A 24,327-nucleotide genomic window follows, 5' to 3' on the forward strand; every position below is an offset into this window, starting at 1 on the left:
TCTAATCCACAGCTACTTGTTTTACAGTTTCCTTTGCCTCTCATGCTCTCGTGTCAAAGGAACAAACCCCAGCCCTCCGGGGGCAGAAATGTGGGTGTCCTTTGGTTGACTAGGAAGTGTCGTCTTGCTGTTAGGCAAATACAGGGTAAAAAAGAATGGTAAGTTAAAAAAAAAAAGGGGGGGGGGGGGGGGGGGAAAGAATAGAAGTGCTTGTAGGTGGACTAGTCAAATGAACCCTATAGTGCTGCACAGATAGAAATTCGGATACTGCGTTTTGCTTTCTGGGGATTAAAATATTAATGGGGAACAGACTATGGAATAAGGGTGGATGGGAGGGAAAGGCTGGGATTACGGTTCATCTGACTGCTGACTCGTAATGCATCAGCCAGCTAAGCCTTGTCAGCACCTTTGATTTTGTGAGTAAAAGTGGAATTGGATTGTTCTCCACTCAGGACTAGCAAAGGAGAGAAGCGTGAAGACTGAAAAAGTGGATGAGGGAGCCTAATCTGGGAGAGGGAATGAATCTCCCTGTAGCTGTTCACAGCAGGCTCCAAAAATAAGCGTAAGCAGTTCACTGAAATAGCTATGGAAAAGCCAGTGAAGGGAATCGAAAGGCATGACCTGTGACTAGGAGTTCTCTCATAATGTTAATTGGGGTGGAGCAAAACCAAATTGCATTTATCAAAGTCAGAAGGGGGAGAATTGAGGTTATTTTAATTATTTGTAATTGTATGGCCTTTCCTCTTGGACTGTATTTTATTTTTTCAGTTTGCTGTGTAATGTTTAAATCTTAAACCGCTGTACTAGGCCAGACCTGAGGTCTTGTCTGTTTGACAGTGATCAGCAATAATTCTTAGAGTAAGTATAATGTGTCCCATCCCTATTGATGTCGTACTCTCCCCCACGCCCGTGGCAAGCAGTGTTCTTGGTACCGTTATCGAGGTGTTCCTGGCACTGCTATCCCGAGCGCTGTTTTAACAGCCAGTTATGTATCTGTTACCCATGTGTCTGCCCAATTCCTTTTTAAATGTCTCTGTTCAGGATTTGGCACTCAGTGGCAGTGAGTGCAATAGACTATCTAAAAAGTTTGGTAGTTTGAGTTGCTTTTTGTTTTAAACCTTACTGCTCCATTGTTCTGTTGTGTACTCCTACTTAGTAATGACTTCTTTTACAGTGTGACTTTCTCATGCCTTACCTTATTTATTGCTTACGTGGAAAAGGCCTAATAGCTGTTTAGTCTTGGTTCATTGGAAACTGAACTCCTGTGTCGTCATTACTCTTTTCTGTACCGCTCTTTAGTTCTTGCAGTGCCAGAACTGCACTAGCTGTACTCGGGGTATCACGTTCAACTTGCAGCGCTCTAAACACTCATGTCTACAACTATCAGAAAAGCAGGTCGGGGGCAGGAAATGGGTTCTCTTTTAGTCATCTCAACTTTGAGCTCAGGACTGCAGCTGCATTTATTTTGCAGATGAGACTGTCATGACAAAAAAAAATAAAAAATTTAGGAAGGCAGGCAGAAACACCCTGCCTACACCTGAGCTTTGGATATGCAGAGAAAGCTGAAGGAAAAGATGTGGAAAGGAAGGACGTGAAGGACCAAGAGTATCCTGAAGAGCAGCCTGCATGCCAAAGGGAGGACAGCTGTAAGGGAGAGCGTAATTCACTGTGCTAAATGCTGTTGAGCAGTGAGGTTAAAATAAGTTAAGTTCAGTGGTTTCAGGTCACTGCAGAGGTGAAGGAAGCAACTTCAAGGGGGGATCTGGAGGAATCGAATGCCAGCCTGTGACGGTCAGTCACATTTACAAAAATTCTTGCAGTCAAATGAGGCTGGCTTTTTAGGATAACGCTAACTTTATGCTTCTATTCCAGAAACTCATGGTAAGAATTAGTTGATTTGGCACTTCCTCTCTGGGAAGGAGCATGCTAAACCCATGAAGAAGCTAAGCACAACACAATGTTGACATACATCTTTCGCCTGCCATCATCACAGAATGGCCGTGGCCTTCAAGCAGGTAGACAGAAGCTTGAAGGTGGCATTTTAGTAAAAACAAAGACATATTTACAAATGGGTTTCATCGTTTGTTTTTCCCTGCTGGTGAGGCTTTGGCCCCTGGGTGGAAATTCCTAACCAAGAGGAAAGTCACAGCCTTACCCTTGCTTCACCTCGGTGTTTCAGTTCACTCAACTCCTAAAATCTTGCTTTCATCTACACATCCTTCTTGCTAAAGCTCTGTGCTTTTATTCGGCAACTTTTCCAGACAGCCTTGACGTTCTCGTTTGTTCATGAACAGATGTAAGCTGAAGCAAATGATAAATTAAGAAAATTGAAGTCTGCTTTCACATTTTTAGTAACAAAATAATTTATTAACTCTTAAATCAGAACCATAAATTAAATATATGCAACAATATCTGTATTTCCAGCACATAACAGGTTAGGGAACATAAGATACATTGCTAATAGTCATTTTTCCATGAAACAGTTTGCTGAGCTTTCATGCAGGATAGCACTCATCGCCATATGAAAAGCAAGTGACCTTCTCCAAGGTACTCACTCTTTTGGTAAAAGCTTAAACTGCACCTCTGCTGTTGAGTTACTCTATTTCCAGACAGTTTTGGAGTTTGGCTATAAACAAAGCTAAAAATTAACTTTGATTTAGTATCAAATTCACACACACGCACCCCTCCCCCCCCCATTTTTGTGGCAAGTCCAGTGCTGAGGCTGAAACTTACATAAAAAGTGCAAAAACCACCAAGCTATTCCTCCGCTTCCCCCATCATGTAATATAAAACATCCCTGCTCTACATCTCCGTTACACTGCAGCTTCTGTTACTTTATTATTGCTGTTCTAAATTGTACATACAGCCCCACGCTCTGCACAGGGAAGAGAACTATCCCTACAAGAGACCCTGGAAAGTGCAGTAGTGCTGACGGGTCCCTCCTCTGCTGCAAGGCACAGCTGGTTCACGCGGGGGCTCGAGTCAGCCATGCGCGGTCGAGAGGCCTTGCCAACTAAGCGGTAGCGTGTTTTCGGGTGAAAGCTTTGCTGGGCTTGACTGTTCAGCCATGAGCCTTTGGAGCGTCTCCGAAGTTCCTGGTCGCAGCCAGGGCTCTGTTGCAACCGTGTCAACAGAACTGGGCCGTCTGCCAGCGTTAGATGGAGCGTGCTTCAAAAGGTCATCCGCTTCTCCTAAGGAAATGGTATCGCCTGAGAGAGGAGAGCAATGTACGTATGTTAAAGGGGACAAAAGCTTATCGCATCTTACCACAACATTTTGGTATATTGAACAGGCTTATTTGTCTGCAATAAATGCATAAATAATGCTTTCAAATTACATTCGTTTCTACTTAACACGAATTTTTGATGTTCTGGGGAACTGGGCCCATCGAGAGTCAACAGCTAGACTCCCAAGTCTTTGATGTCTAGTGCCAACAGCTCTTCCCCCTGCCAGATCAGCAAGGGGGCAATACAGGCAACCTCAGGTGGACTTGGTAGAAGGTTCTTGCTTTCCTGAAGCCTCCCATTATAGCCACGAGTCAAATCTGTCAGTGCATATATGCGTAGAAAATGCATATAAAAATAAGGCCATTAAATTACAGTGTTATGGCTAAGTATAGACAGTCTCTTACTCAGGAGAGAACTCAGGAAGAATTATTTTAACGCTGGTAAACAGTGCAAGTGCTAGCAAGTCTGTACATCACAGTCCAGCGTAGCAAGTAACGTTAACGCAATGTCCTTCTGAAATGCATACTGGGTAAGTAAGTCAGTCGTCATCTTCCAGCTACGAAACAAACCACACCAAAAAAACCTCCAAAAACCAAAACAGCCTTGCCTTTGAACTTGGGGTCGTTATCGCTCTGAACTCTACTATTACTTTGATTCAGTCGGCAATCATACGTACCTAATACTTTAAACAGATAGTTTTTAGTGCAGATTATCAAACAATATAAATTTTTATTATATATATAAAATGATATAAATGTATCATTTCTCTGTGCTGTTCATTTTTTTGATTCACAACATACAATTTTTACATACATAAACCCAAAAAATAATGCAAAATGACCGAAAATTGCAATGTTTTCCTCTTTAAAGGTGAGTCATGTAAATGAGGACATTCTGGTTTGTTGGGGTTTTTTTTAAGCTGGGCAGAAAAATGTTTGAAGACTCTGGATTAGGAAAAAAAAAACCACAAAATTTTTGCAGAAACATACTAATTCCAGTAAAACCTAACAGAATTGTGTATTCTTTAGTGATTAAATACTTCACTTAAGCAATTCGTAAGTGTCATGTAATTTAAGTATTTGGATGATTTTTCCAAACTTCAGGGTTTTTATTCTGGAAAAAAGTGATGACTTTAAAATCTGATTTTAAACCAAAGCTTCTCTGAAGCTTCTCGTTAAAACTTGAAAGCTGATGGTCTAAGCACGGGTGTGAGAACCCAAGTCCTGCAGAAGCAGCAGCCAGGTCTGTAGACGTGAAGGGAAGGACAGAAACCGCGCAATCCCACATACGTGGGGCGCGAAGGCTCAGTTTTTCCTCTTAGTGCCTAAGGCGGGATGCGGGTTCTAAAACAAAATGCCAAATACTTCTTGTTCAAAAAGAACTTGGCAGTGAATCCAGTAGTTCTGTCACATCATACAGACAGTGATCTGAGCATCCTCCAAGCCTCCTCAGTCTGGTTAAAAGAAAACTTCTCTGTAACTTTAAAAGTGTAAACAGACCTCCCTCTCCCTAGGGCCCGTCCCCTCCTGTGCTTGAGGCTGGGTTTAAGGGTGGCAGTGAACCTCTTTGACTCTTAAATCCTGGGTCAGATGAACTCTCCTGTGGGTTGGAACCCGCAGTTTTTACATACGTAAGTTATTGTGGGGTTAACAACAGTACACAGCAGGAAAAATAATTCCTAAAGAAAATTAATTTTCTCTTTGCTATCTCTTTGCATCTCTTTTTTTAAGAGATGATATTTAGAAACAATAAAAATAAGGTAATGTGTTTGTTTAAAAACAGACAAACTGTGGGCTTTCAGGCCAGAAGGCTGCATTTCCCCGAGTTTAACTATTACTGCCTTCAGACAAAGCCATTGGATCTTCCAGCAGTCAGAGGTAAGAACAGCTGTTTTGTCAGAGATAAGATCACAGTGCACATCGCTACATCAGACTCATTTGGTGCTGCTTTTAGAGCAGGAGTTACTACAGTAACTGCTCATCAGCTCAGTTACAGTACAGAACTTGCTTCATCATGAATTTCAACACTTTATATACTCCATAAAAAACCTGCTCTTAATTGCGCCACATATAAAGAATTTTCTTCGGAGTTGCCACTTGACAATTCACAGTTTGTATCTGGAGGCTGGGGGTAAGTAGAGCTCTTTCCTTTGCATGAAATAATACTGATTTAGAAATTGAGTGGTGCCTGGACTCCCGCTGAACACTTGACAGCAGCACACCCTAAACAAATACTGGCTGCAGCACATCCTGCCCCAGATGAGAACAAACTCCTTCAGCGCCCAGAGTGGGTATTAGTGTTTGCCGTCTGTCAGCCTGCGCTTACCGGGAATGGGCCCTGCTGCAGATCATCGCAGGCACCAGCATTCCTTTACTTAAAGGCACAGAGGAATGCCTAAAAAGTCTCAAGCAATTTAGGCAACTTCTCTTACACATAGCAGGGTCTCAGCCACATACCTAATGTGCTCAAAGCTGTGAGAATTCTCTCTTCTGTATCCGAGTCTGCTCTTGTTTACGCAGTCAGGAACACGCATACATTGCCCGCTGCAGAAAGCAGCTGCTGGCTTGCAGAGACCTCACCGCCCAAAGTACTCACCAAATCTACATTGATGGGAATGTTTTTTTGGGATGGGTGAGAACAGAGGAGGAGGCCTGGCTCCAATATGCACTAATTTTCCAGTTAAGAAAATTCTAGGGTGGCTTTAGGATTCTCACATCAGTCCCATAAAGGAAAGTGCACTGCTGTGAACAGAGCCTCCTGACTGTGCCAACAGGATCAGCTCTTAAAATTTATCAAAGCCTGTAAATTGCCATCTCCCGGTCATTTAAAGGGAAGATGATAACCAGTTAGAGTTCCTTAGTTACATGTTTGACAGAGTTGTTTTCTCCCAGCAGTGTCTCTGAGGGTGGAGGACAAATAACAGTCCTAGCTGTTAGGAAAGCAAGAGGATGCCACAAGGGTTCTATCAAACTGCTAGGGAAGAGGAATAAAACCACTTGGCTTCACTCTTTTTTTTTTTTTGTAATGTCACTGAGTACAAGGAGGGAACAGCAGTGCAGCCCTAACGACCACCACCGAGCAAAAGGATCTGTTAACATTTCCAAGAGGCACATATGCTAAGCATGAGTGATGGTCCCCATGTGTTCCAAAGAACAAGCTACATACAGGCGTATAAATACACACACACACAAATTATATATATCTAAAGGCTGACGCTCTGGAGACCGTGGCAAACAGAAGGCAAACAAAATAGCAAGTGTAGTTCACGCGATATGAGGTGAAATTATAAAAGAGGTGAGATAGAACAAGGGCAGAGAAGTAAAAGAAGTTCACATAGCAAAAATGTTTGGGTGGAGTAAAATTAGTAAAGCGTTTGTTTAGATTATAGAAGAAATGAATATGAATGGGGGTTTTTTTTAGTGACTTAAAAATCACAGTGAGATGGTTAAAACAAACAAAAAAGGATGAAGTGCTTGTAAGAGTACCCATAGCAACAGAATCAGAAAAACTGTCAGCATCTGCACTCTCATTAAGTTTATAAGAAGGATACTGATACTGTAATTGCCTAGACAGCATAGCAACCGCCTCCTAAAAAAAGGGAGATTTCAGACTCGTATGAAAGAATCATTAGCACAAAGTGTATCAACTGGGTCATAATCCATGTGAGAAATTAAAGGCCATTAATGGTTGCCATAATTGGTACCTCACACGCAAAGTGGATCTACGTCAGGCAGTCAGCCTATGGAGAAGCTCTGAGATAACTCCCAGAGTTTGATGTATTATACAGTCACAAGACATACATGCTTAATAAATTCAAGTGCGTGTATAGTGAAAGAGGTATCGATGGCAACCTCAAATACTGAATGTTCATTTGTGTTAACAAACCAATAGAAAATCCAAACTAACTAGAAATTGAAGTACTTCTTTATACCCAATTTTTTGGCGTATCTTCACGCTGGTTGGACACAGACATCCGATTCCTAGGAATGCCAATAAACTCACACCCTATCAACATTCATCAGTCAGGAGTTTCATTTCTTTCCACTAACATTTCAGCTACGCAGCTGGATATCCGCATCTTACTGCTAGCAGTGACACATCGCAACTTTAAAAGCGGTACAGACAGGACAAGCGTGAGTGGCTGATCAGACAGGAATTAGAGCATCTTTTCCTATTACCCTCCTCTAAACTTACTCTAAAAAGCTGTGTTGAAGTTTGCTGGGGAACCTCTTGCACCAGCTACAGAGCTCTATAAATAATTCTTATGTTTGAGCCAGTTGCTCACTGTTCAACTACAGGCAGTCTATTAATATTTGTTCCTTTAATTATTGTAATTACTTAGTATTCACTGCATCATCTCTACTACACAGAGCATACCTAAGTAAGCAGATTTCTGCTGGAGCTCAGTCAGTCTGTGCAATCGCTCTTCATTCTTGCCTTTCAACTGATCAACATCGAGGCTGAAGCTCGAGTGCAAAGAAAAGCTGTCAGGCTGCGGCAACGGTGTCTGGCCCGGTGGAACACCCTCCTGCAGAAAATCCCAAACCACACAAATCCTTCAGTTAAATAGCATCCTTTTTAAAAGGGCAAATAGCTATACACGTACACTCTCGGTATCCATATCATCTAGCCACTAAGGAACCTTTTAAAAGTACACTCTCAGTATCCATATCATCTAGCCACTAAGGAACCACAGGAACTGTCTGACGTTAGATCTGTGGTCCACCTTCATATTTAAGCCAATCCAGTTATCATACATACAGCACACTCCAAAGCTTTTTGCTTTATTCGTCTCCTCTCCCTTGCAGAAGGCGGAAGCTGTGGTGATAAATTAACTTCTCCTAAGGCAGGAAACGTTTCCCCATTAGCACCTGGAAAAACAGGTGAAATCATTTTCAAAGAAATCAAAATACTAGACAGTGTTCAAACCTGTTTATGTTTTGAAATGAGCCAATATATTGTACTTGATTTCATCACAGGAATCAAAGGAATGTATTCATTAGGACATCTTGCGTGAAGCCAGTGATAACCCAGATGCAGACAAAAGAACAAGGTACCACAACAGCAGCAAGGGATGAACTTCAAGCAAAGGCGAGGAATATCTTGAGATGCGTATTGAGATCTCTCTTACGTAGAGTAAGAGTACTGAACAATTCAGAGTACTGAACAATTCTGCAGCATGTCTGAAATGACATACCGTGACATTAAAAAGAAACCACAACTGTGGAAAGAATGGGTTTTCATTTCCTAGCAATTTGAAAATGAATTTTAATGAAATATTTCATATCATTCACGAGTTTCAAAGATCTTCAAATGAAATTTTAAAAGTAACAAATAAACAATTATTGTGGCTGAAAATTGAAATACTTAGGTTTGAAAAATAAATTTGACTGATACCAAGGAAGCTCAGAGAAACAAAGACAGATATTTTAAAAAATTCTTTCATATTCCCAGTTGGTTTTCTCCTAGAAATAAAAATTTTATTCCCCTCTCCTCTTTTCCCTCCCCCAGTTTCACCAAAGGTACTCATGCTCTCATCACAAATGTTTCAAGTAAAAAAATCAAAGCATAATTTTGAAATGGCATATGGCTAACAATCCACTTATCAGAATTCTAGTTACAAGATCAGTTGAACTTCATTATATTCAAAATAGTGCTATTACTCAGAATACAAAAACTTGTTTAATCATGTGAATTTATCAAAACAGAAACGAAGTACAAGCTAAAGAAAAACTTATTTGTACCTGTAGTGTTTCACCAGTGTAAGATGCTACCTGTTCCTTTAAGCATCTATCATTCAGACCGCTACGCAGACGTGCTTTCAAATCACTGCATTAACACTAATGAATTCTAGGGTTTCAAGTGAGGCAAAAAAAAGGAAAAAGGAATTGGTAAACCTCTTTATTCCTAACTGCCTCAAATTTCTGAGACCTAGGAGATGAAGACGAATTCATTTGTAATGCTGACATCTATTATAAAATTGAGTTAGATTTTAAACCCATGTCAAAAAAATAGAAAATAGAGGGTAGTGTTACGCTTTTCTTAGGAAATGAAAAACATTGCTAAAGTACACCACAAGTATTTCACAAAAGACCCTCAGACAACGCGAGCAGCACAATTCACAGAGAAGGCAGCCCACAGATAATGAGTTTTTATTTTTCATTTCGGGGATGGAAGTCACCAGATTCATATTCAGAATTTCAATAGCTATTTATAAAGCCCAAATAATGCAAAGGGTAACAAAGTTTTAGTTAGTGCCTACGGCTCAGTATTGGGGAACGTGCTTTTCAGAGCCATAAATGATCTGGGGAAAAAAAGAAAAAGAAAAAAAGGGGCGTGAATAGTATCATAAGTTAACTCCATCGCTTCACTAAGCTGCAAGAATCAGCTGGAGGGGAAGAAGGAGGAAATAGGAGAGAGGACTATAAAAGTCACGAACCTTGTCAAATTGGTGAATAAAACCAAGCAGCACCCCATTACACAGGTGGCAGACTCAGAACAGATGAAAGGAGATACTTCACCCAAGGCATAGTGTGGAAATTTATCCCCACAATACTGCTGATGGTAAACAATTAGAGGGATTCAGAAATGCTGATTCCGATTCATGAAAGACAACCTATTAAAGACCCAGCTTAGCACGACTTATTAAATGCAAACACACGGCATTTGGCTCAGGAAGCCTCTGAGCTACAAGTGACTGGAGGCTGGAAGAGTAGTCCGCAGCATTGCTGCATGCCTGCCCTCCTCCTCATATTCTTCCCCATGCGCCTGTTCTGGCTCCTGTTAAGAGACAGGATATTTGGCCAGATTCTAGACTGATGAGCTCTCATAAAGCATCCTTTCATCATTTGGCCTGTAAATAATAAATAGTATTTCCTAACCTGAAGAAGAATGTATTGCAGACTACAGTGAGTACCAAACGCACTGAACAAGCCTGAAAGCCCCATCCTGTGTGCCCTTCCCAATGCCAGGTTATATCCTGTACTCCAGGACTTGCACGTTAACAGAATAAGCTTGAATACATTTCAAATGAAAAATTCTGCTTTTAACCAAAGCCAGAGATAGCAATCATCGGTATATAGAAACATATCTAGTTTCATTAAAAAGCACTTGCAGGAATCTACTGCATCTCCCCTACAGCAAAGAATAAAACCTCGTAAGATGATTTCCCATAGATGATTGAAGAGAATTTCAAGGTACTGTAATGCCTGCTAATGGAAAAATAACGTGTAGAGGCCTGAGCTGGTTGGTTTTTTTTTCAAAAAAGAAGATAAGTTCTAGCCTTATTATTTCTAGTGACTGGAAACGAAACACATCTGAAACAGCACCTTTACATACACGCATATAAAGGTTGAATAAAGAGACATAAGACAATGTGAGACATAGTCCTCTATACAAAAATCTTAAGAAAAGGAAAAATCATCTACTTCAGATGATTAAGAAGTGACAACGTTTACAAGTATGATGTTGCAAGTTATGTAATGTGTGAACAGCAGAAAAGTGAGTAATTTAGAATGAATCACCGTTTTATACCCATATAATCGTACTTAAAATCGAGCACGCTTGTAAAACAAAAGAATAAAAATGAAAAGAATCGCTGGCTGCCCAACACACTTATATTTCACTACGGACAGTTTGTAATTGTAAGCTGTGCTTGCTAATAAATTATTTTATTTGCTGCAGAACAATAGAAGAGCATTGCATATTCTACCATTGTAACACATTAGCTGAACAAGTATTAGCTCTTCCTTATGCAAAGCTGGGAAGATGTCAAAAAAAGCTCCTTGACAAGGCTAACATCCCAGTCAGAGCACAACGAGCACGGAAAGATGCCTTCTCCTGAAAAGATGTGAAGTGGTATAAGGCAAGTGAGCAGCATCATTAATTTTAGGTGTGACCTAGACAAATTGATTGCAGTACAATTACATAAAGATCTGCGTTTTAATTTGGAGGCATAATTTTCTAATACTTTAAAACAATCACCATAGCTACACCCACTGCAACTTTTAAAACAGCAATAACCATTTTAGACACACATCATTAGATTAAATGACATGTTTGTACACGCATAACGCGGTTAAGGGGAGGTATAAACTCACCAATAAAAGCGCTATCCGATTCCAACAGTGAATTTTTCAAGAATTCATTAGATTCATTCCTGAACTACAGAAGTGAAAAAGAAGACATGCAAATTCAGATGCCTCAATATCTTTCTGGGGCCAAATTATAATTAACGTAAATTAATTGCCAAACTTCTGCAAAGCAAACAGCAGCTCTACAGTGTTCTGTACTATTCCATACTTTATGGCTATAAAAAACCTAAATACTTTTAAATAACTCATGTTCTCTTTAAGCATTAGGCGGTTTTTTTTTTTTTTTTTTGTGGTTCCACTTTTCCCATTTGCTGAAATTGCCTACACATGGCAACTGTTGTGGTGATTTGTGTAACAACATCAAGAAATACATCCTTGTCACTCCGCTTGAGTTTCAGAACAGTCAGCACTAGGAGTGAGCTTTGCACCTAAGGTTTGTATAAAGTATTGATCAAATGAAGAATGATTCCTTATGTTTCACTTATCCCACCACATACAATCTTTGATATTAAAGCATTAAAATAACACATTTCTTCATAGTAATAACAAGCACTAAGAGTAATACTTCTAGTTCACTGCATAGTTGCAACCATTTGTTACAGAAATTCTACTATGGAATAATTTATGTTGAAAACCACTCTGAAATCAAAGCAGTAGAAACTATCAAAGGAAACAGAAAAAGAGAAAACAAATTTTTTACTGCAAAGCATTGCTCTGAAGAAGAATTTCAGGCAATAAATTGCAACTATAAAATGCATTAAGGCAATTTTTTTTTTTAAATAAAAAATGTTCCATTTCTGCATGTAGTTACAGTATTATCCTTGAGGCTAATGGCTTTGCTCTTGCACAGTCTTCCATTTTGTATAGTTTCACATTCCCATGAGACACAACTGAACTCTGTTATTCTGCAGTTTGGGTTAGTGCGCAATTCCAATTCGATAGCACTTTATTTCGCTCTTTTCACCAAGTCAGAAAATAAATGTCCCATTTGAGACAACGGATCTAATTATTGACTGCCATCTCTGCCATCACTTAAGCCACCCAAATTCAGAGCAACTGCTTCTGGCTTGGCTTTTTCTACTAATTCCCACCCCCAGTAGCAATCTAACATCATATGAATATAAAATAAGTACCAACGAATATAAAAGAAGGGAGTTAAAGAATCAAACTATCTCTATATACAAAGATAAACAACTCGTACGTCAAGTTTAAAGAAGCTGTTACTCATTGTATTGACAAGCAAGAGAAGTAAACAAGCTTGCTGTCTTGTTACTTAAGTGTAATTCCTTTCTCCAAATCTGTGCAAGACACAGTATTTCTCACACTTGAAAAAGGCAAGGTAATATAATTAAAAAACCTGTTTTATTCTTACCAGTCCCATGGTTTGTGGGTTACCGCCAGAAGCAGAATCATCTTGATCAACAAAAGCCACATAGACAAGGGACAAAATGATAGTATTGACATAAAAACAGTTAATACTAAAACATATTAAAAGTTTTATCAGCATATTATTACAAAAATGAAGACCACTACGCATTACTTCTTTAAAACTACACACATTGTAATGAATATTTTTAAAACATTTGAATGCAATGTTTATACCAGTTTCCTTATGCCAGTTTAAGTAGAATCAAAGAAATGAAACAGAACTCGGTAGTATATTATTTCTAAGAAAGCTGAGCATGTGCAAGCCCTTCTTAAGGCTGGATTCATCAGTCTCTCCCAAAGAGCAAACATACTTTTCACACTAGAACTATACTGTTCATCGCTAATAAAAATCAACCGTTTCCCATCTTGTTCAAAACCCGATTTGTTTTCCAGAAAAAGGAAGCATAACTACTTTTGCGGCTATTGAAAACCAATTTTTTTTTTTAAGAAGATATAATCACACTTCATTAAATGCTAAAATTGCACTAAATTATGCTGAATTCTGAAAAAGTTCTCTATACTGCAACAGTCAGAACTACTTTTGTGCTATGTTTACAACAATATTGTAAACACTTGTTATAGAAAGGTCACGTCCAGGTGTTAACTGAATATTGTAAAAAACATCGATTTATGGGAAGGCAGCATGGTTTAAGCCATCAAAGCAACACACTAGGGCACAAAAGGTTGCTGCATGAATACTTGGTTTCTCTCTTTTACCCTCTTACGTTTTGTTTGTTGATACCTTAAGATCTTTATTATTTTAATTACTGCATCTTAAACAATATCCAGTCACACAACTAGCAAGAAATGTTTTTTTAATCGTATGTTCTGCACACTGCTGAATCCTAATGCAACTAGAACGTGGTACTGAGAAAACACACCAGGTTAAGTAACTTCAGATGAAAAAGCATTTAAACAGAAACCTACTTTCCAAAGTGTACCCAAGAACTCAGAGTCGATGGCCTTCTTACTATAATAAAGATTATCCTCCCTTCCCTAGAATAAGTATTTTGGTTTTCTTGCCATCATCTTCACATATTAAATTTTATACATGTCTCATTGTTCTTACATTAAAAACATTTGTGAATTAAAAAAAAAAGTGGAAGTTAATGGTATTCAGCATCCCAGTGGTTGCTAGTGCTAAACTGCAACTTTAAACTCCATCTGAACTTCACAGCTAGGACACACAAAAAACCCACCAAACTAATAATGGAGAGAAATCTCTCTAATTTATCAATTTTTCTATAAACTTGCTATGAACTAAGTAGAAAACCAAACCAATACTGTATCAAATTTCAAAAATTAGAGAGCCAAAAATGAATTATTTCTTCCATAATTAGGGATGACTTGAGCCATGTATTTCCTTACGCCACTTCGGTTTTTGCCATTAGTTTTAGTGGTCTATCAAGAGCTAGACCAAGGGAGTTAGGAGTCTCATTCATATGTAGTGAAGCTAAACATTACAACAGTTTTAAAACTCATGGATACTCAAAAACTATTTACTCTATATTCCAGACATCTGCTTGCCAGGAATAGGCATGTTCATGTAGCTAAACAGTTGTATTTATATCAACAGAACTCAAGACTAATGATGTTCTCCCCTAGGTGGGACATCTCAACAACCAATTTGACTAGCAAGAAGGACGCCATGTCACAATAAACCGTTAGATGAAATCAGTTCTCTTGGCTTCTGTCAGGGTGTAATAATCAGAACAGAAGACGGGAGAAAGCCCCAAGAGTGAATGTACGCTCAACATGCTGAGCACACCGCGTTTGCAGCTTTCAAGGAAAGGCTGAGAGGCTGAACTAGACAGCGATCATTTCACAGAGGAAAGTATTTGTCTAAGGATAAAAACCTCAGACCTGGAGAGCACAGAGAACCACCCTGAAAGTTAATCTAACAATGACCCCATGTGCGCTGGAAATTCAAAGAAGCAAAACTGAAGTTACTCTTCTTATTTGGTTTAAGTCTCCAAATAAAATATTTAATAAGATAGTTTTTATTTCTTGCATCTCTGTCTAGCAAACTTATTCAGCGTGTAGCTGACCTTCTGTCTAGCATCAAAAACCATAGCACACGGGCTGTCACTCCTCCTGGACTGACAACCAGCCCATTACCAATACGCAACTCCAGTCAAGCAGAGCCCAGCACTGCAGCGCAACAACATCAAACCTGCTCCTGTGCCTTTCCCTCCTATCCCCCAAAATAATAATCGTCCAGAAGTCTGCAAAAGACTGCCTTATTTATAGGGACACAGCAAGCATTTCAAAAATTTGGGACATTTAAAAAAATCATTAATTTCTAAGGTTATAGTTCCACTAACAGTCCACATATTTCTCTTTCACATAAAGAGGGGGGGAAAAAAAAAGAAAGAAAAAACATATCAGAGGGAAAACTATATAAAGCATGTAAGGTAAAGAACACTTACATACAGTGTGGGAAAAGGGGTAAGCCTTTGCCACTACAGCCTATAATGCGACATTTTGCCCACAGTACAAAAATACATATTGCTTTAATTCATCTTTCTTTCAATCTTTATTGTCTGATATTTTATCAGACAATAAAACCACTCATCTATTTTCAGTGAGAGGAAGATGATGAGCTTGTCTCTGAGGAAAATAAACTGGAAATAGAGAGATACATGGCAACTAATTAATTCTCTTGCTCAGTACACAGTGACAGACTATAAAGTTAAATGATGTTGTAAAGCAGTAGGAGAGAGAAAGAGAGAGAGAGAAAACTGCTCAAGGATCCTCTATAAGCATCAGTGGAAAATAATTTTAAAAATCAGCTGCTTGTCTACCAACTAATCTAAATTGTCCAAGGAAATGCCTCTTTAGGTTGTCACCATGTAAGCCTGCATTATCCATTTAGCATCAGCATATGTCTAAAATGACTGCTTGTTCTTAAAATTAAAGAAAAAGGCATATTTGCTTTCTAGCTGGTGGAGGTTCCTCTCCGGACAACATTAAATTAAAGCCTTCTCAGACTGGCCTATTGAAAAATATTCTGATGGCAGAAAAACAAAACCAAACCCCACGCAGATCTCAGTTGAAGCTAGTGAATTATTTTTCACCATTTCAGCCAATCTCACAAAGGGGAAGACTGAAGACAACCCTATACATTCCATTTAGACATTAAATTATATTCAAGAGCTTGTAATTAACACAGAAAGTGGTATAGATATGCTATTTGCAACTGCGATGTTATGTTATCCATAAGCAATATTGCACACATTGCTCGAACACCAGCACATCTGTCTGAGATGGAATAGGAATCATCTTTAACACTCACCAGGGTACCAAAGAAACCCACCCTGCAAGTAACTGTCACCCTTCACATCTTGGTATGAATTTTGTTAATCTTACTCACATATTGGTCTATTAACAGGTAACACAAACAAGCCTCAAAGCACCACCAGTGATAAGAAGAGGCATTCAGTTTTCCTCAAAGCAGTATGGAAAGGTGTAACTATTTTCCTTCCATACGTGTTTGGGCTTTTTTATGCCAAGCTTTCACCTGATCTCTAAGGCTAAAAAAGTCTAAGGAGCAATCTGAAATTGTACCGGGTGCCTGTGGCAAGGGGGGAGCTGCAGGGGTGGCGGCTGTGAAAAGATGCCAGGGGCTGCCCCGTGCCGGGCACAGCTGGTACCACAGACCCACTGCAGGACACAGCTGAGCCCATCAGTCAAGCTTGTGGTGCCTCTGTGAAAACATATTTAAGAAAGGGCAAAACGAAGCATGGCTGTGAGGAATGAGGACAAAAGTGTGAGAAGCAGCCCTGCAGATACCAAGGTCAGAGAAGAAGGAGGGGGAGGAGGTGCTCCAGGCACCGGAGCAGAGATTCCCCTGCAGCCCCTGGAAGAGACCATGGTGGAGCAGATGGAAAGGTGCAAGAAGATGGGAGCAGCAGAGAGAAACCGCTGTGTACTGACCGTAATTCCCCGCCCCCCTCCCCCAGCCTGACACCACTCATTGCATCATCGAAGGGACTGAGTCATCACAGGGACTGAGCGTAACCTGGGGTGGTATCAAGGAAAGGGAGCAGGGACGCCAGGAGTGAAGTAGTGAAGCTGGGTGTGGGGAAGGGGGCAGAAAAGGTGTGGTTTTGATGTTTGTCCTTTTGTTTCCCATTAATATTTAAATAAATTGATAATAATTAGGTTAATTTTCCCCAAGTTGAGTCTCTTTTGCCCGCAACAGCAATTGGGAAGCAATCTCCCTGTCTGTACCCAGCCAACAAGCTTTATTCTTCCTGTTTCCCCTACTGTCTCGCCAAGGGGCATGAGTGAGGGGTCATGAGCAGGCAAGCAGCTGGGTGGGAGTCTGGCTGCTAGCCAAGGCTAAGCCACCACAGAAATAAAGTTACTTTCTCTTCAAAAATTTAGTTAGGCCAGTCTGAACAATTGGTAAGCAATCTCCCTGTCTGTACCCAGCCAACAAGCTTTATTCTTCCTGTTTCCCCTACTGTCTCGCCAAGGGGCATGAGTGAGGGGTCATGAGCAGGCAAGCAGCTGGGTGGGAGTCTGGCTGCTAGCCAAGGCTAAGCCACCACAGAAATAAAGTTACTTTCTCTTCAAAAATTTAGTTAGGCCAGTCTGAATTACGGAGACAAACACTTTTCTGAGAAATTTGTATCTTGCACTCAAAACTGAGTTCATTTGTATAGTTGCAACTGTAACTTTTGGAAAGGTTGAAGCAAATCCCATGGTATTTTTAAATAACTTCTAAAATAACTTGAGATACTGCTCTTCCATGACTGTTCATAAAAGATATCTGAATGAACATTACATTTGGAATTAAGTGCAGCATGCAAAAAAGGGGCATTACATTTACTTTTCACTGCTTCTGCAATATGCAGCCAAAATATTTTACTAAATATTAGGATGATCTCTATTAAGTGATACAAGCAACATTTTCATTCTGGAACCTCAAACTAGTTATGATATCTTACATGTGTTTTCTAAAGCAAAGCCTGTTTACAGATACAGATTTCTGAAACTTTGATATAGTCAACCCAAGACTATGGAAATATAAGAAATTTAATCCATTAAAAGGAGACCAAGGTGAACACGCACTGACTGCATTTTAACCAATTCACAGTTCAAAGCTATCTGCTTCCTCAGCGAGAAGTGAAGAAATGCCACAAGGAACTTACCTGCTAACGCTTTTATCACAAAAAAGCTGAAGAGTTTTACTGCTCTGTAGTTTTATTTAAGAAACAGTAACCAAACTACTTTTCTCTTGCATTTTTCTGAAGTATGAAGCACTAGTTAAATTACTTTCAGGGAATCAAAGAGAAACAGTCACAGTAACAAAAAAAAAAAAAAGCCATTCAATTTTTTTATGCTTTACATTATGACAGAATTTCAGCATTCTGGTGTTTTACTGTTTCATACTGCAGTGCCAACACTGAACTTGAAAGAAGTAAAACCAGAGCTGGTGTTTTTTAATTCTTATCAAATACAGAAAAAAAAAACCAAAAATCATTGACATTATCTCAGACCGTTCATTCCTTACCTTCTGTTTCTCTCCTCATTCTCATTCTGTCAAGTTTCTTCTGCTGCTCCCTCAACAGTGCCTGCTGTTGAATCTCTAGAGTGTGGTCATCTTTTGGAGGATCAGGATACATGTGCCTCAAGCCCATACGCGTTTCAGAATCTAGAGCAAAGATAGGAAATTTAAATTTTTCCCTAAACCAACATTTCTGAAAACCATTTTTAAAGAACTAGCTACAGATACAAAAGGCATAAAAAAACATTAAAAGTAATGGTGACAATGGCCAAGAGGATGAGCCACTTTAGCAATGATTTTACAATTTTACTATATTAAAAAAATATATTTTCTGGTAAAAGAGAAACAGAAAGTTACACAGAATCGTAATTTGTTGGTGGATAAAAAAATCAAAACTCAGTCTACTTTCAGTAACATCATAATATCAAATGCATAAGAAGTTTAAGAAGTTTAAGCAGCAAGGACTAGAAGCTAGGTGACTGCTCTGAGTGATAACTCAGCATTACAATGCCGTGAATTGTGTGCACTTGTAGAAACGGCCCCACAGAGATATACACACACACAAAATGCTGTCCACGGAGTATGTTGTGTATGGGCAGTAGCTGTGAAGAGCCTGATTCTTATTTTTGTCTTTAAACCCTCGGTGGTGTGGAAGACAGAGGAAAAGAACAGATGTTTCACTACCTTTCTTCATCAATAACAAGAAAATCTACCTGCCTTTGTTTTTAAGTTCATTAAATTCCCAGATATTCTGTATATTGACGGGATCTTGTGCCTCCTTTGATGAAGGTCGTCTTACTGGAGCCTGCAGACGAAGCCTGGCCATCTCAAATATGTCCTTTGGATTCTTCTCTCTCCTCCCACTTGAAAAGTTTGTAAAATAAGCAGAACATAATTTAACACTGTAATATTAAGGAGTTGGATGGAAATATAATATTGATAAAGCTCACATCTTTTATCCTCAAATAAAGCTATCAAAACAGGAAAATAAATTTGAAAGTAATGACACTGCATATTGTGTTATAAAAAGGGATAACCTACTTAAAATCAAAAAAACCCCTCATACCTTATGGAGTGGACCTAAGACTGATGATCTGATGAGTCTTTTCCAACTAATTGGTATGATTAACTAATACATTTCTGGAAGTAAACCAATTTTTTTAAATAAAAAGGGTATGCTTTTCAATAAGAAAGTACTTCCACAGCAGTATGCTATTCATAAGCATATTCATCAGCAGTGGTACTGCAGTTTACAGGCAAAAATTATGCCCTAGGAAGAAAGGTAATGAGATAAAATTCCGCCTTAGACGTCTGCTTTGGACCACTCTCCAAGACAGAGTACTGCAACTTCCAATCTTACCAGTACAGCCATTTTTAGATTAAACTTTAGTAAGATTCTTGGAAAAAACCCATACACATTAAAAAAAATGAAGAAAACATATATAAGTTCTATCTTTATATTTTCATTTCACTCATGTATATTAGCCAACTAATACTAGCTACTAATACACAGTAGCTTTGAGTTCCTGTGCAAAATCTAACTTTTAAAACTGAAGATGAAATTCTTACCGTGTAATTGGTACATCATCATCACTGGCCACATTTAGCAACTGTTCCTGCAGTCGCCTCTCTTCGCTACGAAGCTGTTTCCTCATCTCTGATAATTCATTTATCACATTCTTTCTTTCCTCTGGAATTTAACACAAATAATTTAAAAATAAAGAGTGTCAGAGACACTTTTCTGCCTACCTCATAAATGTAAAGTTAAAAAAAAAAAAGAGATAACGAACTGTTAATGAAAACAAGGATTATACGAACACAAGAATCGCAGCATTTCATACACTAGAAATTAGGTCAGAGCTTTTATTTTGGGACAGCACAAGGACCAGATCCCCTGAACAGCAGAAAGCATCCAAACTTCAATGGAAATGTTTCGCTGTATTTAAAAAAGGAAAAGCTATGAAATACCAGCAAGTGGGCACTGCCAGTAAGTAGCCTTATTTTGAAATTAGGAAATCTACACAGTCCTCAGAGTCCCAGAGGCGGATGACAGGAACTGAGGTGGTATCAGCAAGCACACAAACCTCATTTCTGTTTCCTGACTCAAAAGTGGGATATCTGTCTGCTCAGTGCAGACTCTCATGAGTGTTCAAGAGTTCTAACTTCAACACTTGTTTTTAGTATGTGCTTACGTTGACTTTTTAGACCTACTTTGGGTCTAAGTTGTTTTTTGTGGTCCGGACAGCATTCCTCCACAAGTTAAACCCGTTTCATAAATTCCTTATTTTCCAAATAACAGGCTTAATAATTTGATATTTTACTGACCTTTAGTCTGAGTCCAGAACCTAGCAGGCAAGCGAGTTTTACTAGCTTAAATCCTCAAACACAAGATTTAATTCATATGTCTATTTCTCTCATGACAGATGGCCTGAGTCAATTGATTTCCAAGAGCTGCATTAAGAACCACTCTGCCTTCCATTTAGTGGAAGAGCCATAACTCCCCAGAATGGACCCAGGTATTGGACTGCTGGGGGTTTGCATTTGTAGGACATCATTTACTGTTACATTCCATGTGTTGTTTCTTTTATACTTGTGAAAAAAAAAATCAGAAGAAAAATTACTGCTTTCCACCCACATATGGCCAAGATAACTAACTTATAAAGAGCAAAGGAGATCCTCCCAGCATGTCTGAATTTTAAAACCACCAGTGAAAGCTAAGAGGTTTAGGCAGATTAACAAAGGAAAGTAGAATTTAATAGTTAGGACTGCAACGCTTTACACATTGTTGGTCTAATCCATTACTCGGCCAATCCAAAACTCTCCCATTTTGCAATGTTCTGGTCACCACTGTCCTGACTGAAAGATCCAGCACTTCCTGTGCAGACTATTCCATTATCAGAGTTTTTACAAAAAAATATTTCCTGATGAAGACACATAATAAATGCATTTTTATTTTGTGTTAATACTTCAGACATACCATACTAATACACTGATAATATTAAGACAGAGAAAACACCCACATAGAAATGCAAACTTTGTAAGTCTATTCCTTTGCAGGCAAGAAAGAACTGTAACTGAGAACAATTTTGTTGTAATAGAAAGTGAGCTTGCAATAAAGACAACACCTACCAAATGCACGCAACTGATTTCTTCTAGCAGGGACGGGTGGAGAAGGAACCCTTGGTTGTGGAGGATCCTAGTGATCAGAATGAATATGAAATGTTAATATGTCAAAAGAAGAAAATATAGCAGACATAAGTACATTTTATTTCTTTTTTTCATGTCCAATTTACATTAACTACCACTACTACTGGAAGACAGAATAGTAACCGTACAGGTTGTTAATGCCTGAGTTTTTTTAAAATCTGATCTTTAAATGTATAATCCAAATTACTATGATAATACCTATAATGCACTATTCAGAGATCTAGACAAAGCTATACCAAGTACTGCAAAGACACAGAAATAAACTGACCTTCCTCCAGAGCATTCTTAACATTTAGGGAAAGCAACAGTTTTAAGTAAGGTTTAAAGTCTTACTTTAAACATTTTCTGAAACTGCACTATGAAGTATTTGCCAAATGATCATTTTCATGACAAATTAATTTTTTAAATTTTTAGCCCAGTTCATACAAACAGTTGGTAAAAAAAACATTTGCAATAAAAAGTCAGAAGTGTAGCTTGAGATTCAAATATCACAGATGATTATTTAATCTACTCTTCACAGGAGAAATTTATTAAAAAAAAAATTGGCCCAGGGAAGATTAAATCAAGTGAAAGAAATGAGTTGTCTCAGGACCACTACTGTAACTCATTCATGATGCAAAGAAGAAAGTGAAGTGTATTAGGAGTTATAATCTTTTCGTACCTTCAAAAACATAAAGATAAGACAATAATGTCTGTAGCTAGGAATCAACATTAAACTTCATGCCTGAGCTAAGCTCTTCTCTGAGTGAACACAAGGAGTTGCTATTAGATCTAAACTTTCTTATCCTAAACCTTGAGATCATTAGACCCTTGGTAAGGGTCTGGACAGAGAACGTACACTCAAAAATGAGGGGCTCATCTCTACAGAAAATGCGCATGCACAAAAAAAAAATTAAAATAACACACCCCTAAAAAATTTCTTCAATACTTCGAATAAAATGGAACATTACATTTCAGAGCTACAAGACTGGCCAATATAAAGACTGTCTCCAGTTATTAGTGGTATTCCAGTAATAACTGGCAAACATTAAAAACCTGGTAGGATTTCATACACTGTACCATCTTAAATAAATTAGTAAAAGTTTACTATAAAAATCATACTTGTGCATAGTAAGATATATGACTCTCAGCAGAGGGAATCCTTTCTTCTCTTCTTATTGATCTGTTCTGAAGAGCAGAAATGATGGGAGAAGGCTGCCTTGAAAACTGCAAGGAGGGAAGCAAGACTGAAACTACATTCCTACAGATTCTGAATGAAGTATTATTTTGGACAGGAAGAGTTTTGTTAATATTTTTCATTTGACAGAAAAATGCTTTTGCTTATCTTAATCGAATTATTTTTGTATTTAATTTGCTTTCAACTCTTAACCACATAAAATTATTGCAAAAATTATTTCATGTGATTTTATTTTCTGCCTACAGTAATCGTAATACTTTTTTCTATGATGTAGTTTTTTAAATTTATGATTAAGTTACATAACTTTTTCTCCTCTAGACAATTCCATTGTATCTGTCCATTTTAGAGAAATGACATGTAGAAATTTCTAGAAGAGAAACAGATCTATAATTCACTTAGATGTTGTCCATCAGAATTCTATGTGATAGACTTCTTACATCATCCAGGTCCAAGGAAAATAATTAAATTACAAAGAACATAATTGTTAAAGATGAACAGTCCTCCCGTCCTCTAAATTATATAACTTTATATATACTTTCAGCAAAAGCAGGCCATGGTACTTCACAGCAGATATAAAAATCAACTATAGAGTGCAGCTTGCTCTTATTTATCTTGGTTTTACTATTTTTTTAACGCAAATTTGATCAGCAAGATGTGTCCACTGTAGTATGTCTGATTTTTGAATCAGCTGTTCTCTGTGTGTGCACTAAGTGTACCGTAGCTTGATAAACTAAGAGGGGAACAATACTGAAGGTAGAGGTGTAAGAAATCATGCAATTTCTTTAAAATTCAGTTATTTCTTAAATTCAGGAAGCAGTATTTGTATCTTAGAAAGTCACTGAAGCATACCATCTTCTTTTCCTCTTCCATCTTTTCTTTCTCAAAATATTGTCTAAGTTGTTCATCTTGCTTTTCTTCTTTTTCTTTTCTTCTTTTTTCTGCCTCTTTTTGCCTCTCTTCATCTAATCGAATTATTTCTTTATTTTTCAATCTTCGCTGTAACATAAACATTATTAGTACATTAAAAAGACTCAACATTATTAAAGTTTTGCTTTCTTTTTCTTTGATGTGTAATTTCAACTTGTCAAAGTGATTAGTATGAAATGAAAAGTATACTTCATGAGGCTGACTTCAAACATTTAAATTAAAAACTATGCCATGCAAATATTAAACATCTGCAGTCCTGGCTCTGCTAACATCATCATTTAACAGGATTCCTAATAATTTCAATGAACACCCGTTTGTGTCCCCAGATCTGCTGCCAGTTAAGGCTAAACTGTAGGAGTCATTTCCAAAAATTCAGATTCAAACAAAACATACTGCAAACATGCACCACCCTATCGCAAGCCCAGAGAGAAAATTATCATCCAGTCTCAATTTTAGTCTTGTCTCTGTGAAAAGCGATGATACCAGTTAGCTTCCTACTCTATACTAGACCAGCTCTATCATCCAGAAGACAAGACTCATCCAACTAACTTGCTCATACTAGGAAAGAGAATCTAGAATATAAGCTAAGCTTTCTGTCTTAGAAATCTTGAAGTCCTACATCCTGAACTGATCTTTCATAATCCTGCAGGGTACTGAAAGATTTTTCCATCTCTGTTGGCCTTGTGTCCTTTTCATACAATTATTTATGAGATTCTGAATTATGCAAATTCATTCAATTTTCCAAACCTGATA

At 38.3% G+C, this 24,327-nt stretch overlaps 1 protein-coding gene across 1 annotated transcript in view; it reads right to left on the reverse strand.

The window, feature by feature from the left end:
* Positions 1-2,352: 2,352 nt before the first annotated feature.
* The window catches only part of CSPP1 (centrosome and spindle pole associated protein 1), a 67,255-nt gene continuing 45,280 nt past the window's right edge, over positions 2,353-24,327 (reverse strand). Inside the window, exons 21-31 of the mRNA XM_009276649.2 lie at positions 23,497-23,643; positions 22,572-22,676; positions 21,393-21,459; positions 19,833-19,953; positions 18,981-19,126; positions 18,270-18,410; positions 12,693-12,733; positions 11,327-11,390; positions 7,989-8,098; positions 7,605-7,755; positions 2,353-3,209 (exon numbers count right to left, since the gene is read on the reverse strand). Coding sequence (XP_009274924.1) covers positions 2,983-3,209; positions 7,605-7,755; positions 7,989-8,098; positions 11,327-11,390; positions 12,693-12,733; positions 18,270-18,410; positions 18,981-19,126; positions 19,833-19,953; positions 21,393-21,459; positions 22,572-22,676; positions 23,497-23,643 — 1,320 coding nt within the window. The 3' untranslated portion in view covers positions 2,353-2,982. The remainder of the gene's footprint in view (positions 3,210-7,604; positions 7,756-7,988; positions 8,099-11,326; positions 11,391-12,692; positions 12,734-18,269; positions 18,411-18,980; positions 19,127-19,832; positions 19,954-21,392; positions 21,460-22,571; positions 22,677-23,496; positions 23,644-24,327) is intronic.

This window comes from Aptenodytes forsteri, unplaced genomic scaffold (genome assembly GCF_000699145.1).
Source record: "Aptenodytes forsteri isolate BGI_AS27 unplaced genomic scaffold, ASM69914v1 Scaffold411, whole genome shotgun sequence".
Classification (NCBI taxonomy): Eukaryota; Metazoa; Chordata; class Aves; order Sphenisciformes; family Spheniscidae; genus Aptenodytes; species Aptenodytes forsteri.